This window comes from Strongylocentrotus purpuratus, unplaced genomic scaffold, assembly GCF_000002235.5.
Source record: "Strongylocentrotus purpuratus isolate Spur 01 unplaced genomic scaffold, Spur_5.0 spur5_scaffold_9, whole genome shotgun sequence".
NCBI lineage: Eukaryota > Metazoa > Echinodermata > Echinoidea > Camarodonta > Strongylocentrotidae > Strongylocentrotus > Strongylocentrotus purpuratus.
This window is the reverse complement of record NW_022145615.1, coordinates 32,296,211-32,313,717: the sequence shown is the minus strand read 5'-3', so window position 1 is coordinate 32,313,717 and position 17,507 is coordinate 32,296,211. Positions and strand designations below refer to the sequence as shown.

At 38.1% G+C, this 17,507-nt stretch overlaps 1 protein-coding gene across 1 annotated transcript in view; it reads left to right on the top strand.

Annotated features, from left to right (window-relative positions):
* The window catches only part of LOC576365 (insulin gene enhancer protein ISL-1), a 58,818-nt gene extending 42,711 nt beyond the window's left edge, over window positions 1–16,107 (top strand). The window contains exons 5-6 of the mRNA XM_776681.5: window positions 4,199–4,384; window positions 15,716–16,107. Of these exons, the coding sequence (XP_781774.3) occupies window positions 4,199–4,384; window positions 15,716–15,883 (354 nt within the window). The 3' untranslated portion in view covers window positions 15,884–16,107. The remainder of the gene's footprint in view (window positions 1–4,198; window positions 4,385–15,715) is intronic.
* Window positions 16,108–17,507: the final 1,400 nt, after the last annotated feature.

Here is a 17,507-nt window from a genome sequence, read left to right as displayed (position 1 = left end):
AGTCCGAATGCTACGTTTAAGAACATAATTCCCGGTCAGGTGTTTGTTGTTGTGTGACCCATATACAATTTTAAATCAACACCTATCAACCTTTATGCCTAAAAAGTAGAAGGAGGAGTTGTAAAGCTAAGGTATGGAGGGGCTATACACTGTGCTATGCTGGGCAGCGATCCCAGTGATGAGAGTGAGACCGACAGTAGGTCAACAGCCGAGTCCACACCGCTACGTCACTCCTACCTCAACGTGCTAATCTCCGCCACAGAAATCGTGTTAGCCTTTCGTCACAAAGGAAAACATGCCTACAAATTTGCCGTCGGCTGATCTGGCAGAAGAAGAGAGAGGCAAAAGCAGGAAAAAATTCCTTATTTTTCTCGACTCTTGCACGACAATAGAAAAAAAAATTGGGCCCGTGACAACATTAATCATCGCGCTTAGATAAATATTTCCAAACCCGCTGGCAAAAGCTTAACGGATTATTGTTGAAAAACAACGGGGGAAAATGTACCATGTTTTCTCAAATCACCTTCCCATTTCAGAGGGCCTTATTCTCTAAGTCTGCTTTGGTTAGGGGGATGCATGGTAAGAAAGTGGCGAAGGGTCTAGGGACTCTAATAGAATTTAGTAGGTGAAAACACACCGGGGATCTTCATCAGAAAAATAACAGGAATCCATGGTAACCAATATGATTTATCCATGCTTGTAACTTTCACGAGCCAATAATAGGCTGTAGTTATCTATGTTGAACAAAAATGAATTATTTATTAAAGTAAGGAGTCACAAAAGTATCCTGGTTTTATTAATATCTTTTTTCATTTGTAATTGGAACTTTCAGATTTATACAAAAAATGGGACTTGCGACTGACTGTTTGTCCTGAACGCTTGATATCTTTACCCCATGTTATTTGTTGCTTGGCTTCCAAATAGCTCACACTATTCTCACTAGGCTAATTTGGGTATTAATACAAACAGAATATACCCACGCAAAACAATTGTAATCGTTCTTTTCGCAGTACATTTGCAGGGTTTGAGAGGACATTGAAATTACACAAACGCTCACATATCGTAAGATCCAATTTATGCATGTCAACGCCCGCACTAAACATTCCGTGGTAAAAGCTATAAAATTGTAATAAGTAATATTTGATCATGTGAGTACGTAGGTGGGATTCCATAATGTAAGACATTCTCTGCCGCCCTGTAATTCAGTCTGTCTGTCTGTCGGTTTAGAAACATCCCTCATGTGTCTGTTTGAATGTGTGTTTGTCAGTTCCATGTCTGCTTTTCTCATGTCGTCGAAAACCAAGAACCCCCTCCAGGCATTTAACCAGGTCGGCGAGACACAATATGAATACCATATTTCTCTACACCTAATGCTCCAGTAATATGTCTATACAAAAGGTTAGAAAAGAACCATGTATATAACGTTAATGATATTACATAGAAAGCCCTTGTCCCAACGTAATACAAATACGGCGGAATCGGACCAGACCATGGCCATGATTCATAAAACTTGTTATCAATCACGAATGCATCATTTCTATGACAGTTTTAAGGTGCTCTCTCCCTAATGAAAGGCCATGATATTCAGTAGACTATTAAGCTTGGAACATTTATTATAACTTGATATTGATTACAAGTTTGGCTCATATTATGTAGTCGTATGATTCTCATTTAAGTTTCATCCATCGTTTTGTCTCCACATTCACGTCCCACACATTACAGACTCCAGAATGGTCTTATGAAATACATTATATTTCTAGGTTCATCAATTCTACGTGATTTGGTATCATTATAATATACAGTCGCAGGCCTTATTTAATTTCCTTTATACATGTATATAAGGGTTTGGTTAATTTTTTTTTCTTTAAAATAAAATCAAGCCTGTGACTATAGAGAGCCATGCGAGTGGCATTTGTTCTGCATTGGCTCTGTTAAGTCAGACTCTCGACATAACCTTTCTGCAACCTTTCCGAATCAATCATATCTCGCCGAAAAATATGGCTTCACAATGGATGATGGGAAAATGAAATTGCTCTTTAGCAGGGCCGATTTTGCTATTTACGTCACGTTTAAGCTTGTTAGGTAATGTTTGTCCTTCTAATATACCATCGATTAAACCATTTGTAGATTAATGAAAGAACTTTCAATCTTCTACCTGAAAGATTTGTACAATTTGTTTTAAATAGCATGTTTAAAAACAATTTGTAATGCTACTCTTGTGTTGATAATGAAATTCACTTTACATTATTATAAAGCTTTGTTTTCCAATGTTAGATCATCTTATGACGTCATCATCTTTGGTATATGTATGGAATTCCCGATAATCTGATTATTAAGATTCAATCGTATAATAAGGGCATTGGCTTCAAATTGTGTAATGAACGCTGGTTGTTTTTGTCAGCCATTTATTGCTCAATTCTTGAGTTGGTTCTCAAGTCGATACTTGGTCTTCAAATACGTTCTATAGCATGTCTGTGTTCGCTTCTTCCTACGTCCTTTGAGCAAAGGCGGCATGAATTAAGAAATCAGTCAGTGACTGAATTAGTTGATGGTAGTCACGGTCATACCATACCTCGCATTGGAATAGATATGAAGGCATGGGGCTGAGGAGAAATGAGATCAGTTAGGAGCTGCATTGACTCCATTGAGGCAGGTCGAAGACGCCATTGTTACAGTATCTGTAGGTGGTTGGAAACGTTTTGAAGATATCCTTGGGGAAACGTACACGTGGTCGATAGAAAGTCCAGTGCATAAATCAGCGCTTTTGTTGGAGTTCAGCGTTCTAGGCATAGTGGAGGATTTATGAATTTGATCAGCACAATGTCTTGCCATAGCACATCAAACTCCACTATATTGTGCTTTTCAATTAGGTAGTCTTTTTAGATTGACTTCAAAGATGAAATTGACTGAAATACTTAATGATTTGAAATTAAATATATTAGTCATTAAAAAAAAAAGCATTCTTTGAAAGAAAAGGAAAGATTGAAAAATGCGTATTTTTTATGAAGAAAACTAAATCATAATTCCACTTCTCGTTATCTGTGGTTTTCATTCATGACCAAGGGTTTACCGTTTCTGACCTCCAGCTTCATTACATCACCTGACATGGTCCTTTAAAAACAATGACACAACAACGAGATAAAAGAGAAAGCACTGCTCCTCTTTTCTTCCCCATCTTCCAAAGCGTCTTCTCCTACTATAGCGTGCACCATCCCTCGTATCATCCATTATCAGAGGAGCGGTATAGCAGTGGAAGGGAGAAGAAGACGTGTAATCTGCGCGCTGGGCACAAAACAGGATTAAATTATGGGCCGACATCGAACGCATGTCCCGATTAGGGGTTCGCCCGCGTCGCCTGGTAGCATTTATTCGACTTCAGTAATTTGATTGCCGTATCAAACTAATTTGAGTCGGGTATCTCTATGCGCATGTCGCTTAAAGGTACAATTCAATTTGGGGCTTATGAAAGAGATAGAGGGGTGGAGATGCATGTACAAAGGGTAATCAAGGAGGGGACGTTTGCGTAGAAGGGTAATCAAAATGGCGGGGGAATCGTTGTCATTTGTCTTGAGAAAGCGAACCCTCATTGACCCTGAAAATAGATTATCTCACAAGTAAAATTATTGATATGATACATTTCTTAAATTTTCCAATGGTTAAATTTTTGCTAATGTGTTATTGAGTCAGACAAGGCAATAGACCAAATTGAAAATGAAAGACTCGAATATAATGTCTTTGACAAATACTATATTCCGAATAGAAAAAGAAAATTATCTTAACATCAGCTAAGAGATTAGATATAGACAATGTCGTTCTGATTGAGTGATGGACTCATAAAGTGATTGTTTGAATAATTGATTGATTGATTGATTTATTGATTGATTGAGTGATGTATTTGTGTTGTCCTTATTGTTATTGATTGACTGGTTTTATCAAACAGGAGGTCGTTTGATAATAAGGTCTAAATCTCATCCTTTTTTATAAAGGGAATGATTGGAAAGTGATGCATTTGAAATGATAATATTCGTAAGAAGAAGCTATCCATTCTTCGTCTTTGGCCTTTCTATGTCAAGATGAAGTATATGAGTAGGGTTGTCCGAACAGTTGGGTGCTATATTTGTAAATCACTTAAACAGATGATAATTTTTGTTAATTACCATGAATTATTCTTTCATTCCCTTTTTATTATTAATTGCAGGATCCAAACCGCCGAGTGCAAAGCTTCAACGGAGTCCCGATGGTAGCCTCTAGTCCTGTACGCCACGATTCTCAGATGCCACAGGGTAGTCAGGTAGAGGTCCAGAGCTATCAACAACCACCATGGAAAGCACTCAGCGACTTCGCATTGCAGAGCGACATCGAACAACCACCATTCCAACAACTGGTAAGAGTCAAATCATCATTCTATGGCCAATGTTGCCACTATAATTACTCTACTCGGGCGCGTTAGGGGCGTCTCACTACAGGCACTTCGTAATCCGGTGGGAATTGTATGGCCAAAATATTTAAATATATTGAAATTTCGAGCTCCCAATTTCCCTACGTGTATTAGTCTCCTTAAAATATGAACAGGGTTTTGTAAGACGGAAAAATTAGAACCATGACCAAAAGGGAAAGATAGAACAAACTAATAATGTTTGGTATATTGGTTCTAGCTTTTATCATGTCCTAAAATACAAACAAATCTTGCAATATCACGAATGTGTTCTATGAATGAGTATTTGTTACATACATGAAACATGGTACTGCTTAAATACCCGTGGTTGTTATCAACCAGCTTGCACATTTCCTGTGAATCATGAAAACAGCAAAATTATGAAGCAGAATTTGACATTTTTTGGCAAAAATACAGCTATTAAGTATTAAGGAAGGAGACGGCGTCCAGATTCAATCAGGGATTCGCAGAATATGCACACCTATTTTGCCAGACCCTCCCTTTTTTCATCTCCTTCACTTTCCCTCTATCAGTCTATCTGTATGCGCACGAAGATTTCACTAAATTTTACCATGGATATCCTGTCACTTTCTCCTGCTCAATTATCTCTGTGAGTCTATCTCTCTACTCCTTAAATTCCCATATATATCTCTTTTCTTCCTGTCTCTGTTGTTCTATTCTTCTTGTTCTCTTTACCTTCACTCTGACCTTTTCTTTATCCCACCTTTATTTTCTCTTTCTCTTTCCCTCTCTCTTTCTCTTACTCTCTCTTTCCCCCTTTTTCTATCTCTCTTTATCTTTCGTTTTCTCTTTCTCTTTTTCTTTCTCTCTCTTTCTCTCTCTCTCTCTCTCTCTCTCTCTCATTTCATTCTTTAGTTTTTCACACTGTGTTTGTATCCGTGTCAGATTGGTGATTGCTTTGATTTGTATGCATGGCCTTTTCCTTCTTGTTACATCTCTTTATATGATATTTTGATCATTATAATTAAGATGCAAAGGCTCTCGTCGAAGTCACCAAAGCTCATCATTCATATATCAGACTACTTGACAGGAATTAAGTTACAGCTTATTACTGTTAAACGCGGATAGAATATAATATGACGCTCTGGTCGGACTGATGATAATTACAATATTTGTACTTTATAAGGATATCATCCGAGAAATTCGCGGATACAATCTGTCAGCGATTCTTAAAACGTGTTTATCAAAATGAAATTTGTAGAATGACAATGAACTAGGCACTATCTGAAATATATACTTCGCCGAGTCTATAATTATCTAAAAGTCTGATTCTTGGCATTTCCTCAAAATTGACCACGTAGTCGTTGATTTCGTATTTAGCCTATATTATTTGTTAAAGTGTCTTCCCACCATTTTATGTTGAAATGGAATAATTTAACAAGAATGTTGTAATGAATTCTTTAACGTATAAGGTGCAAATTGCGACAGAAAGTAAAATTAGAAGGGGAAAAAAATCGAATTAATGTGTATGCATGGTATATTCGAGTGTACTAGATTAATGTATCGTTGGAAAGGCATGATTCAACTTATAGTTGGAGAATTTGGAGAGAAGAGAAGGTAGATTAGAGAAGAGGAAAGGGAAAAGGGAATTTTCTTCTGGGGAAGAGAAATATTCACAACTCTGACTAACAGATCGAAAGGTGAAAATATCGGTGGAAAAACCTTTTTTCTTCAGCTCGCAAACAGCGGTGACTTTGACGAGTCCATTTGTCGTCATGGTAACCGAGTCTGAATACTCACACCGATGAACACAAAACACGCCGTTACACACCCACACCCACCTCCAGGCTTTCATTTTAACGCACACACTCACTCTTGGCGCTGGCGTACTTAGACTTTTTACTGCTCCATTGAGATGTGTTATACCCAATTCATACATCATTCAAAGAAATGCTGGACACATTGAATTTCATACACATGTACATGCATAATGCTTTTTTTTTGTTTCGTTTCTCGTGGCCTCCGTTGCTGGTAAAAATGTCATCACTGAAATATAATGAGATTAATAATTCAGTAAGCCTCGGCCGACCTCCCAAGGGTGTTTTGAATCGAATTTACATTGTACAACGAGGATGTATAGGGATGGTTTACAGAAATGATAGGCAGTAGCATTTTGTATTATGAGTAAAGCGAGAAAAAAAGACTTGAATTGAGAGAAAACTAGTGGGAAAGGGAGTGGGAGAGGGAGTGTTATTTAGAACTTCGTATGGCTATTTCTCGTTATCAACAATCACTTAAAAGTAAAAATATTCTTACAGGCGAAGTGAGAATTGAAAAGTATCTCATGCCATTATTAGCAGACCCTTCTGAATAACGTACATTAGATGTGTGTGTATATATAATATATTTATTTCATAAGGTCTATATTTAACTCTCGAACAATGCATATTCGTCACAATTATGACGTCATGCCTGACCACGAAGAATAAGATACAAGGAATGACCTCCAATGCTCTCAAGTACCCCCTACTCTTAAAAGCGCAATCTACCTTTCACGTAGAATTGACGAGGAGTACGTGGTATAAAGTGGTCACATATAATAAACAGGAAAGATTTTTAAGTGGACGGATTCATACAAATAGTGAAGACAAGCAATTTGGAATGGATATATTGCCCGCGTTGCTTAAGCCTTTAGGTCGGACTGTGGTCTCGTGTCTTGGTATTGTTTAAGTTCCTTCTTCGCTTTTCTTCTGATATTTCTTGATATGAGAGAGAAATTGACGAGGTCCATCGAGGATTTTTCTGGCTATCAGTCAAACGAATATGGGGTCCTTTCATGAGCTTCCTGTGTATGACTGAGCTAATATTTAGATGGATTCATCTTCTGGCGTGGCTTGCATACTGATGCCATCCAGAGGCCTTTCCCCTCCCTCATCCTCGTGTCTTAGGTGGACTTTTTTAAAACTCTCTCTTTTGATTGATTTTTATCGGTTTCCTTCTCCTCTCTTCGTCCTCATTTCCCCCTTTCCTTTTTTCAAAGCATAGAGTAAAGAAATGAAAATGACAGTCAAAATGTTGAAGTTTATCTCAGACACTCTTCACCTTCATCCATGTGGCAGTTCTGATAGTCAGAAGATTTATATTTTTATTTTTAAAATCGTTCAAAAAATTCCTTGTTCCCTAATTTTCTTTTATGGACAATTTTTTAAAATGTTATATGATGTTCGAAAACTTTGAAGTATAACAGATATAGTGGTCTCACAAATATATATTTTAATTGTCATTAACCACCGTGAGGATGAAGTACATTGGCATAATTTCCCCCAAATGTACATGCCTTGATAATTTTAAACTATACATATTCATATTTATATGTATAATATTAGACTGCATCTCAGTCTAATATTGATATTGTTTTAGACTGCATCTCAGTCTAATATTGATATTGTTTTAGAAAATGTCCATGTCAATTAAAAACAACCTCAATTCTGAAAACACGAGACGTGGAGATAAAAAAAGATTTTGATTTACACATGTTTCGAATCTTTTGAAACAGCGGATATGTTAGATTTCATTACTGATTTTTGTTACGCTCCTCGTGTTAGGATGGGTTTGTTGATATCTTTTACCCAGTTGGTAATGACTATAAAATAAAGCAGAGCGGGGGAGCGATGTCGTATCAACTATTTCTCTGTCGCGATAGCCAGCGCTCTGCCGGTGGGCCAACCACGTCTCTACTGATACAGACTATAATTCATCTCAAGCAGTCAGAAAAATTCATCGTTCTCCTGAAACAACCAACTACCCCAATATGAAGATTCGTGAGGGAAGGTACAGGGGTAACACCACCCCCTCCCAAGTTCTCATCTCTGCCTAAGCTCACCGCTTGTTAGCATCACGAACATGAACGGGTATATTTCATGTAGGTCTATGTGTTCCTGTTCATTATCACAACATAATAATTATTCGTGCCATTGTAAGATTCCTATTTCCCCTTGCTGAGAGGCAACCCTTACACAATTACTTTTTGTAGGACAAAATAATAATTGCCATGCAGCCCCATTCCTACTTCAACATTTACGATTTGTCTCCGCACGCCCCTGTTGTAGTGAAACCGATATAGATATACGAGAAAACCGCCGAGGAAAAATTATGGTCTGGCTTCGTGATATTTGACGGCGGCCGTGTTTTGGGCGTGTAGAAACCCCCGTCTCCGCTTTTTCTCCTGTCCTCAATGTTTTATGCGCTATTTGTTTTGTTCAGGCAAGGCAGGGAAAAGGGATAAACGGTTGATGTAATTTATATGTTTACTCTGCCTCAAATCGGGGGTGAGTCAAAGCTGGATGTTTATTCTCAAAAATGTTAATTTGTAGCTCTCAGATTGATGTTGCAATATAATTGCAGATGACGCTGTGGCCCACCGAGTTTTGAGGGGTAAAATGAAGAAAAAAATCAGAGCAAAAGTAGTATGCTAAAGAGGCATCATTTCGGTCAAACTAAACAAGAATGAAACATCTTTAATAAATGTAATATAACCTATTTAACCGGTCAATGTCAAGGGATTTATGAATTTTTTATATCGTAATGGAAGCCGGTCTTTTTTCCCCTTGCGTTCATATAAACCTTCCTCTGTGAAAAGTGTTGACAAATTTATTCACAATAAATTTAGCTCACAGTTGATTTCATTTTAGGCGTTTATAAGAGCACGTTACATGTAACTACATCACTTTGAGAGGTGTGGACCAATTACTTTGTCAGGGCATTGCACTCCGTCTCTATACATAGAACCCAGCACGTGGGACTGATGATGAGGTGTTCCATCGCACAAACGTCACCCGTACTTCCATTTCCTTTCTCCTTTCCCTGCGACGATGGATGTTATCAATGAGGCAAAACTTGGAAGTCTATCTTCTGCCTGCATCCCCTCTCGTTATGCCTCGTGGAAAGTGACTCTTGGCTTTTAGCTATGATAAATCTGCTCCAAACCGTTGCTCGCCGTTTCGTCCCAAGCGGCCATTTTGGATACAGGCGGAAACTCGAATCGTCCTTGGTCACGCAGTGTGGCGTTAAGGTGTCAAGAAGGTGTCGCCATTATCACAACACACAAGCGATTCACCAATTGGTTGTTTCCACCCATACGAAACTCGACCCCCAGTCTCTCCACACGTAAAGCGGATATGATTTTATTACTAGGTCCCAAATAGTCAATCGGGAAACATCGAAAAGAGATACTAGGCCACACCAACGATATGTGCCCCCCAAAATAAATAATAATAATTAGAAAGGAAACGAAAAAGGAGGGGAAGGGTAACCCGAGGGCGAGCAGCCATCATTGAAACTTAATCAATAAATTGATTCATAATTAACAAATTGATATTTATGGGCAAGGTATGCATAATAAATTTTGATGTAATAGAATATTTGTCCGGAGGGCGCGCAGTTATATTAATGAGAACTCTCACAGTGAGTATCGGTATTTGTATCAAAATCGTGTGTACAAATTCACGTTTGAAATTAGACCTATTTGTAAGCTTCTAATTTTCGAGGATTCATGTGACCAATGTTTCACTTCTAAACAGAGAACACATTTAATAATGTTCCCTAAAATCGATCATGACCCGTTGACGGTTATATCAAGTCTGAAATGAGCTATAGGTTTCTTGCAATGAGGCTTGATGTAAGCTCATACAGCAGGTGAAAATGGCATTGACAAATGAAACAATATCTCTCAATTTGCTCTTGATGATTTACGAGGGAAAAAAAATACATCGATTTCGAGTCGAGTTTTCCGTTTTAGCAATACCTTTAAAAAAAAAACTCTAGTAACAACCCTCCCTCTCTTTCTCTCTTCCGACTTGCTAACTCAATATCTCCATCTATCCTAAATTCTAATGCTATCCTTCGAAATATTATCACTGTAGATAAATTAACCTTGGGCATGCACCTCACCATATATCATTAGGTTAAGAAAGTATGCCATGTTTCGATCAAGACAATATGTAATATGAATTATACATCAGCTGATGAAGAAGGGTTGATTTGGGTAACGACAAATGAAGGGGGAGAGAGAAAGAGAGAGAAAGAGAGAGCGAGAGAGAGATTGAGGGGGGGGGGGGCTCGTGCCGGAGAAGAAGGAAAAAATCGTTCTTCCTTTTGGCCAAATCGATAATTATTTCCCATCTCGACTCGAAATGGTCGGTTAGTCTGATAATGAATTCAATTACTTTACCATTTAGGAATCTAATCGAAATTTGCCCTGTATGGAAAATGAAACATTTCATTTCAGCAGCTCCATCTTGGTCGCCCGTTCGCCGGTTAGTAATTATGAACGTGAACTACTTCTGGAGTCTCCAATATGTACTCAAAATTAATTCGAATCCCTTGGATTACACTGCACCCAGTGATCGCAGAAATTAATATAAAGAGGGCGAGAGTGAACGAAATCTGACGACTTAGCTGGGCAGTCCAAACTTGGGTATTTGGAGATATTAACCCCTGATGAGCATCAGTTTCCCCCATATGATATTTAAGCCAAAAAACTAAATCCGTTATTCATCCGTTTGGATTATACACGTTATATCGGCCTACATAACATTATCGATAAGTACGTTTCTCTACGGAAATTCCCAAGAGTGATTTATTCCTAATACTCCAACATCTCAACCTGCATATCTACTGATTGGACATCGAAAGCTGTGTATTAACAAATTTAAAGAATGTATGATGCAGTCGAATCCTTTTAACCTTATCTCCCTGCCTTATCCAAGCTACTTCGGAAATGCTCATTAATTTTCGTATTCTTTCTCTCTCATTATTTTGTTGATTATCCAGTGAACGGTTGGGGAATTTTCTTTTTTTAACATTATTTAACTATTCAATGTAATTTTTAACAACAGAGTTGAAAGGAAATGGGTGTACCCACTTCCCTTCTATTTAGGTTCAAATCTATTCATTTAAATACATGTGCATAATTGTCCGTTTGTTTTCTGTGTAGACAAAAAAAGTGTTATTAATATCGATAAAACAATTTATGACTTCTAAGTGACCTCCGAAAGAAACTCATCTGACATGGGTCATATGGAGCGCAAACACGGTTTAAAATGATTAGTTACGGTACAGAATGTGATCGTCTTAGTGATTCACTGTGTGTTTAGTATGAAGCGCCGCTTGGGCAATAAATCATATCCAAAATAGATATCAACATTTTCTTTCCCCCTCTCTCTCTCTCATTTTATTCTTGTAAGCGGTGATGCGGTGGTGGGTTCGTTGTACGAACATCATTTTTGTGGTCGACGGAAGATTCTCCGTGACTTGAGAAAGGTGGAGGGGAAAATGAAAAACAGGAGCTGGGATAAAAAAGGAAAAAAGTAGAGAGAAGTCTATGTTTGCTTAGGCTATCGATGCAAATATTTATTGTACTTTACGATCAGGTTTTGAGCTATAAATCATCAAGATCTAGTCCTCGACGTAGTGTAAACAGTATGGCTAAGTAACCCTTGGCCATGCCTGGTGTCTTCTACTCACTCTCTACCTCACCCTGTATTCTCTGTCTCTGACGTCTTCTTTTCTCTTTAGACTTTGCTTGGCTTGAATGCCTAATATGACTAATGTGTTTAGAAAAACATGCTGGATAAATGTTTTGCACTCGTTTGGCTAGAAGGGTAGGTGAACTATGATGAAGTCGTGGAATATTCCTGTCGTATTTTATACCAGGAAATTAGAAAGTGATCTGAATTGGAAGTGAATGCATACCTGCGTGGAAGCTGTAGTCTGCGCAATGTAGTTGTTGAAGTTAAAATGGAAATTCGATTATTTATTATAAGGGCCACACTCTTGTGTCATTTTAGCCCCGTGAAGGATTTTTGTTTAATGTCTACGTTTATTTATGATATTGAATAAATATATCAAAAGGTAATGGAGCGATTCTACCATGTCTTTTCCTCACACTACTGTCTCATTAATTTATTTGAATTAAAAGGAAGGTTCATAGCTTAGAAGCAATATCGATGAACCAGTTAGAATGATCTGTTGTTAAATATGTTCATCGAATTACCTTCCATTTAAATTCAATGAGCAAGTAAGATTACAAACAAGGCACAGTAATCTAATAATTGTAATGAGAATAATCCATTTCATAATCATTCATAGAATAATATAAAGAACATCCTAGTTCCTCGCGTTATCAAGAGCACAACGATTGCTTCGAGGTTGCAATGCAATCCTAAGACAGGGAAGTACAGACCGGCGAAACCTTTCATCGGGTTCATTTTATCCTGCGCTAAAACAATGTTTAGAAACAATAGATTCGGGTCCTAAATCCTAAATAAACGAATGGTACCCCTACAAGATCATTTGACAAATCTGCAAACACTCATCAACAACGACTTATCCAGAGTAATTGAGCAAGATTCGCCGTTTCATCTGACAAATCACCCCAGTCTTTCTCATTTGAAAGCGTTATCGAATGAGAACGAAGGACTCTTTTCTCCCTTCATTGTCAGCTGTGTAATGTACTATTACCTAATTGGCACAGTGTTATCTAGTGGTAATCTTTCGTAAGAGAAAGGGCGGGAAATGTTCGTAAGACTTCTCTCAAAGACATAGTGATGCGCATCGCTGTCTGTCGTCGGCCCATCCTTCTGTTCGCAGTAGATCGGGCGAAGCGACGCGCGGCTCGTTTAGGAGGGTGTATTAATGTCCCAGAGTTTTCCTTTGCCCAAAGGCGTATGGACAGAGAGTACGAATGACACCAAAGACAAGCAAAGAAACGCGCTAGAATGAGTAAGTGACGATGATATATCGTCTGTTACTGTACTTTTAAGCTTGGCTCCTAGAAAACGTGCAAACAACTTTGTTTTATATTGTATTGCATCATCTGCTGTGACTTTCATGAGATTCAGCCTCAAATGAATAATCGGATCTTTCATAATTATACACTATAGATCAGGCCATAAAAAAGTTGTCTGCAGTTTTCTTAAGAAAGTATCGAGTTTTTTCCTTTACCTGGCTTCATTTAAAGTTTCCTCTTTTCATTCGGTGTTGGTATGGATTTTCCAGGGTATCACCGGTATCACAGTTTACCTTACAGGTGTTTATCCCCGGGGATTTCCCGTAATCTTACCTCATCCTTCACGTTCCCTGACACACGCTTTACCCACTCCAAAGCCAGCAAGAAGGCGCGAATCGCACTAGCACAAAATCAATTTATGATGCACATCAGGATTAAGTGCGTAGATCGCCCGTTCGCGCGTTCGCCTTTCACCAGTAATCCATCACGCAAAACGACCCGCGCGGGTGCAGAAACCTGCGATTCCCGTAGGTAATGTTTCCACATGACACGCACCGTGCGCGTACGCGCATCGTCGTCTGCGAGCGAGCTATCAAATCAGGGAACGTACTTAAGTCAGGTGATCAATCAGGATTTTGTCTTGCGTAAGCCGGGCAATCAATTTGCGAAACAACAAAACAATGGGTTGGGGGAAAAAATGTTTGTATACACCGTACTGGAGCTTTCATGCAAGGTCAATGATGTAGTCACTATTTCACAAGACCCAGAGCATCATTTCTTTTGTGTGTGTTTTTTTTATTAATCAGCTGTAACTTTGATGAATGACCTTGAAAAGCTCTTCTTTTTTCTTTTTCTTTTTTTAAATATTCTCCACATTGTAACAGACTTCCTACTTTGCTTTTTTTAATTAAAAAAAAATAATTTAGATCCCAAAATCACAAATAAAAGAAGAGGGAGAAGAAGAAGAAGAAAAGTATACGGCTATATAACCACATGTGCTTTGTGCTTATCTTAGTAGTAACTTTGTGACGTTGATATAAAAATAAATATTTCCTCTATTTGAAGCATCTTAAGTAGTCCACCCTTTAACACACTAGAAAAAAAAACACCGTCTACAGATCCTTGAGGATACAAAGGGCTGCCAGGGTATAGATTCTTGCTTTGGAAACTGATATTTTAATGCATCTAAAGGCTTGGCCATGTCGAGAAAAGTCATTCCTAGGCGACATCAGGACGTGTCCAGTACAAACATCTTGCGGACTATCACTTCCAATAATTCGTGGCTTTCCATGTGATCAAATATCAAAAAGAAAATCGATCTTTTCCTTCTCTAATGGAAGCATGTCTTGATTTCCCATCTAAACTTCCCGTACTATTGCTACGTCTCTCTTTCTTTCTCTATCTCTCTCTCTCTCTCTCTGTCTGACTCACTCTCTCTCACTTTCTTTCTAGTTTACATGCTCTCTCATTCCATTTCTCTTGTCTTACACGCTTTCAATTAATTTGTTTCTCTTTCTCTCTCTCTTTCTTTCTCTCTTTCTCTCTTTTCTACTTTCTCCCTCCCTTCTTCTCATTCTTTGCACTCTATCTGTTGTTATCTTTTCGCTTTTGTCTCTTTCCCTCAATCCTATATCACTTACATGTTTTATTAATATCTCACTCTCTCTCTCTCTCTCTCTCTCCATGTCTCTTCCTCTCACTGTCATTGTCACTCTCCTATCTCTGCCTTTCCATGCTCATTTGATCATTGATGTCGATGCCTCTCTCTCTCTCTCTCTCTCTCTCTCTCTCTCTCTCTCTCTGTCTCTCTCTGCCTGTCCCTTTCTATTAATTGTATTTCTCTAGACAAAAAGGTCTAACATGTCGTGTTTCGTACCCGACTCACTGACGTCTTGTTGCATGTATTTACGTAATATCCAATCACATTTGGCAGCGTGTCGATTGCCAGTCCAAATATTTTTGGATAAATCCGGAAACCTTGAGGGTGAAAATTGAAATTCTAGTCGTATTCCCAAAGACAAATCTTCGTTTAGTATTCTTCTCTTTTTTATGTTTTTTTTTTTAAATCCATTACTTCCGGCCTATAGAGAAATTACACCTCTGTAGTTAGAATGAAATGCCATAAACATGACAACATGATGATAAAAATACTTTTCATCCATCATTTTCATTTATTTTTCTAAATGAACAGAAAGAGAGAAATTTCCACAATTCAAGTTTTTATTTATTGTCAGTCACATATACTAACATAGATAAAAACATGTTTTGTATTTGATAACTTAGGTAACTTTGATGTGATGACTTATGAATGTCATGTTATTAAATAACCGAAGTTCGTTTCCCTTGACCTTCTTGCACTTGAACACATCTCAATTTAAAAGCCATCAACGTTGTAATTGTAATGTACCACTCATTGTCATTGGATATTCCATGACACTCAAATATTTCTATTTTATTTATGTATTTACTCAATTAGCTATTGATTAATTAACGATTTCGATCTTATTTCTTCCATTGTTCTTTGTCTACAGGTCAACTTCTCTGAGCAAAGCCTCGGACAGACGACACTCGTCAAGGACATTCCTCCTCGAGATGACGCCGCCCCTGGATCGGGGATGAGTCTACCCCCAACACCAGACTCCTCGGATCGGATGCATTCCTCACATCTCGATTTAGAACCCCTTAGTGCCAGCGACTAAGTCCATCGAACAAGCAAATTAATAAGAAGATCCACAACAGCGAACGAGAACCGTCTGCTAAAAACTTTGAGTGATCTTAGCACTTGACGAGTGGGTCTTGCTTTCCGAGGGTCGAATTTTGCCAGCCGTGTTTTACTATGGACGTGACAGGAGTTAACACGAATGCTAGACGTTATCAATATCATCGCTATTCTACAAGGAATTATACATACTTTCTCGCCTCACTTTTGTACGATTTGGAATCTTCATTTGGTGTCTCTTATTGTGCACTCTGTCGTGAAATTGTGGACGTAAATGTGGTATATTTATTATATAAATGTGGACAGTTAGCTTGTGTATGATAGATGATGATGATGGACTCACGCAATTTCGGGTGCTGTAATAAAGAAACAAAAACTGACAATAACAGTTTTAACGCATTGATAAAATATCAGCTGAACTCTGTATTCAAAATGACGGGAAAACCTGCACACGAAGTTTTTGTGCGTGTCGGCAATTTTGTTGTAGCTTTGACAGTCTTTAAAAACACCATTACGAGGTAGAAGAGCAGGAAAGAAAGAGACATTGCTTCAACAACTTTGGACCGCCAGAAATTCACTTTGGAAATACTAAGAGCTACACCAAGTTGTCATTTTGACGTTGTGCCACTGCGAGCTCCTATACGTTTAAAAGTTTAAAGATTTAAATCCATTGTAATGACTTTTATAATATAAGAATATATATCTGGATACTTCGAAACATGGATTGTAACCTATATACGGGTCACAAATGTAACTTGGAGGACTTAGTATCATAAAAACAGTGCAACTCTGATCATTGATAGTGAAGGATAATGTATTTTTTGTTTTTTGAATAGCTTATCAGATAGTTATTTTGTTTATAAATAATATTGTCTGAACTACACACTATGCAGTCTGCTTGCAAATTTATTGCCATAAGATTAATGCCACTGCCAAAAGGTTTGTTGGATGAAACTAGTACTTCTTATTCGACTCCTTCTTCTTTTCTTCCTACTGAAAGGTGAAGTTACAAGTTATTTATCATAACTTGTCCAATGGTCCAAATGTTATCATCGCCCCAAAACGCACACTAGCAGTGTCCTAGTACGACCACAATGATTCGACGGAAAAGTATACTTATGATGACAAACAATTACAAAAAAAAAATACATAGGTCCATCCCCTCTGTTGTAAAATCCATCCGTTAAGTATCACAAGCGCACTCATTTCAGTGCAGAATCTCCATTTTAACATATTCATAAATCCTCAAACGTTGCACTTAAAATATTGTTAAATAGGGCATCCCCCGAATTAGTTTTTGTGTTGTATCCTCGCGCTCTCTAAACATTATTCCGGCAAAATGACCTCCGTCTTATTTTCCAGGGACTAAAAAGCCATCATTACTTGTGTAAATTAAACACGGGATTGTGCTGCTCTGTGTATTTTTCCCATCTTGGGGAATCTAAGAAATAAATGCACGGTGTATTTATTCGCATCATCCATTCTCTGTATACGATGGATATTATCTCGATTGCGGAATAAGCCGGGACTGTTTGAAGTTTCTCATACGTGCTATCTCGCTGCTCCCCGGGGAAGGTCATTTGAATATTGTGGGGAAGAGAAAA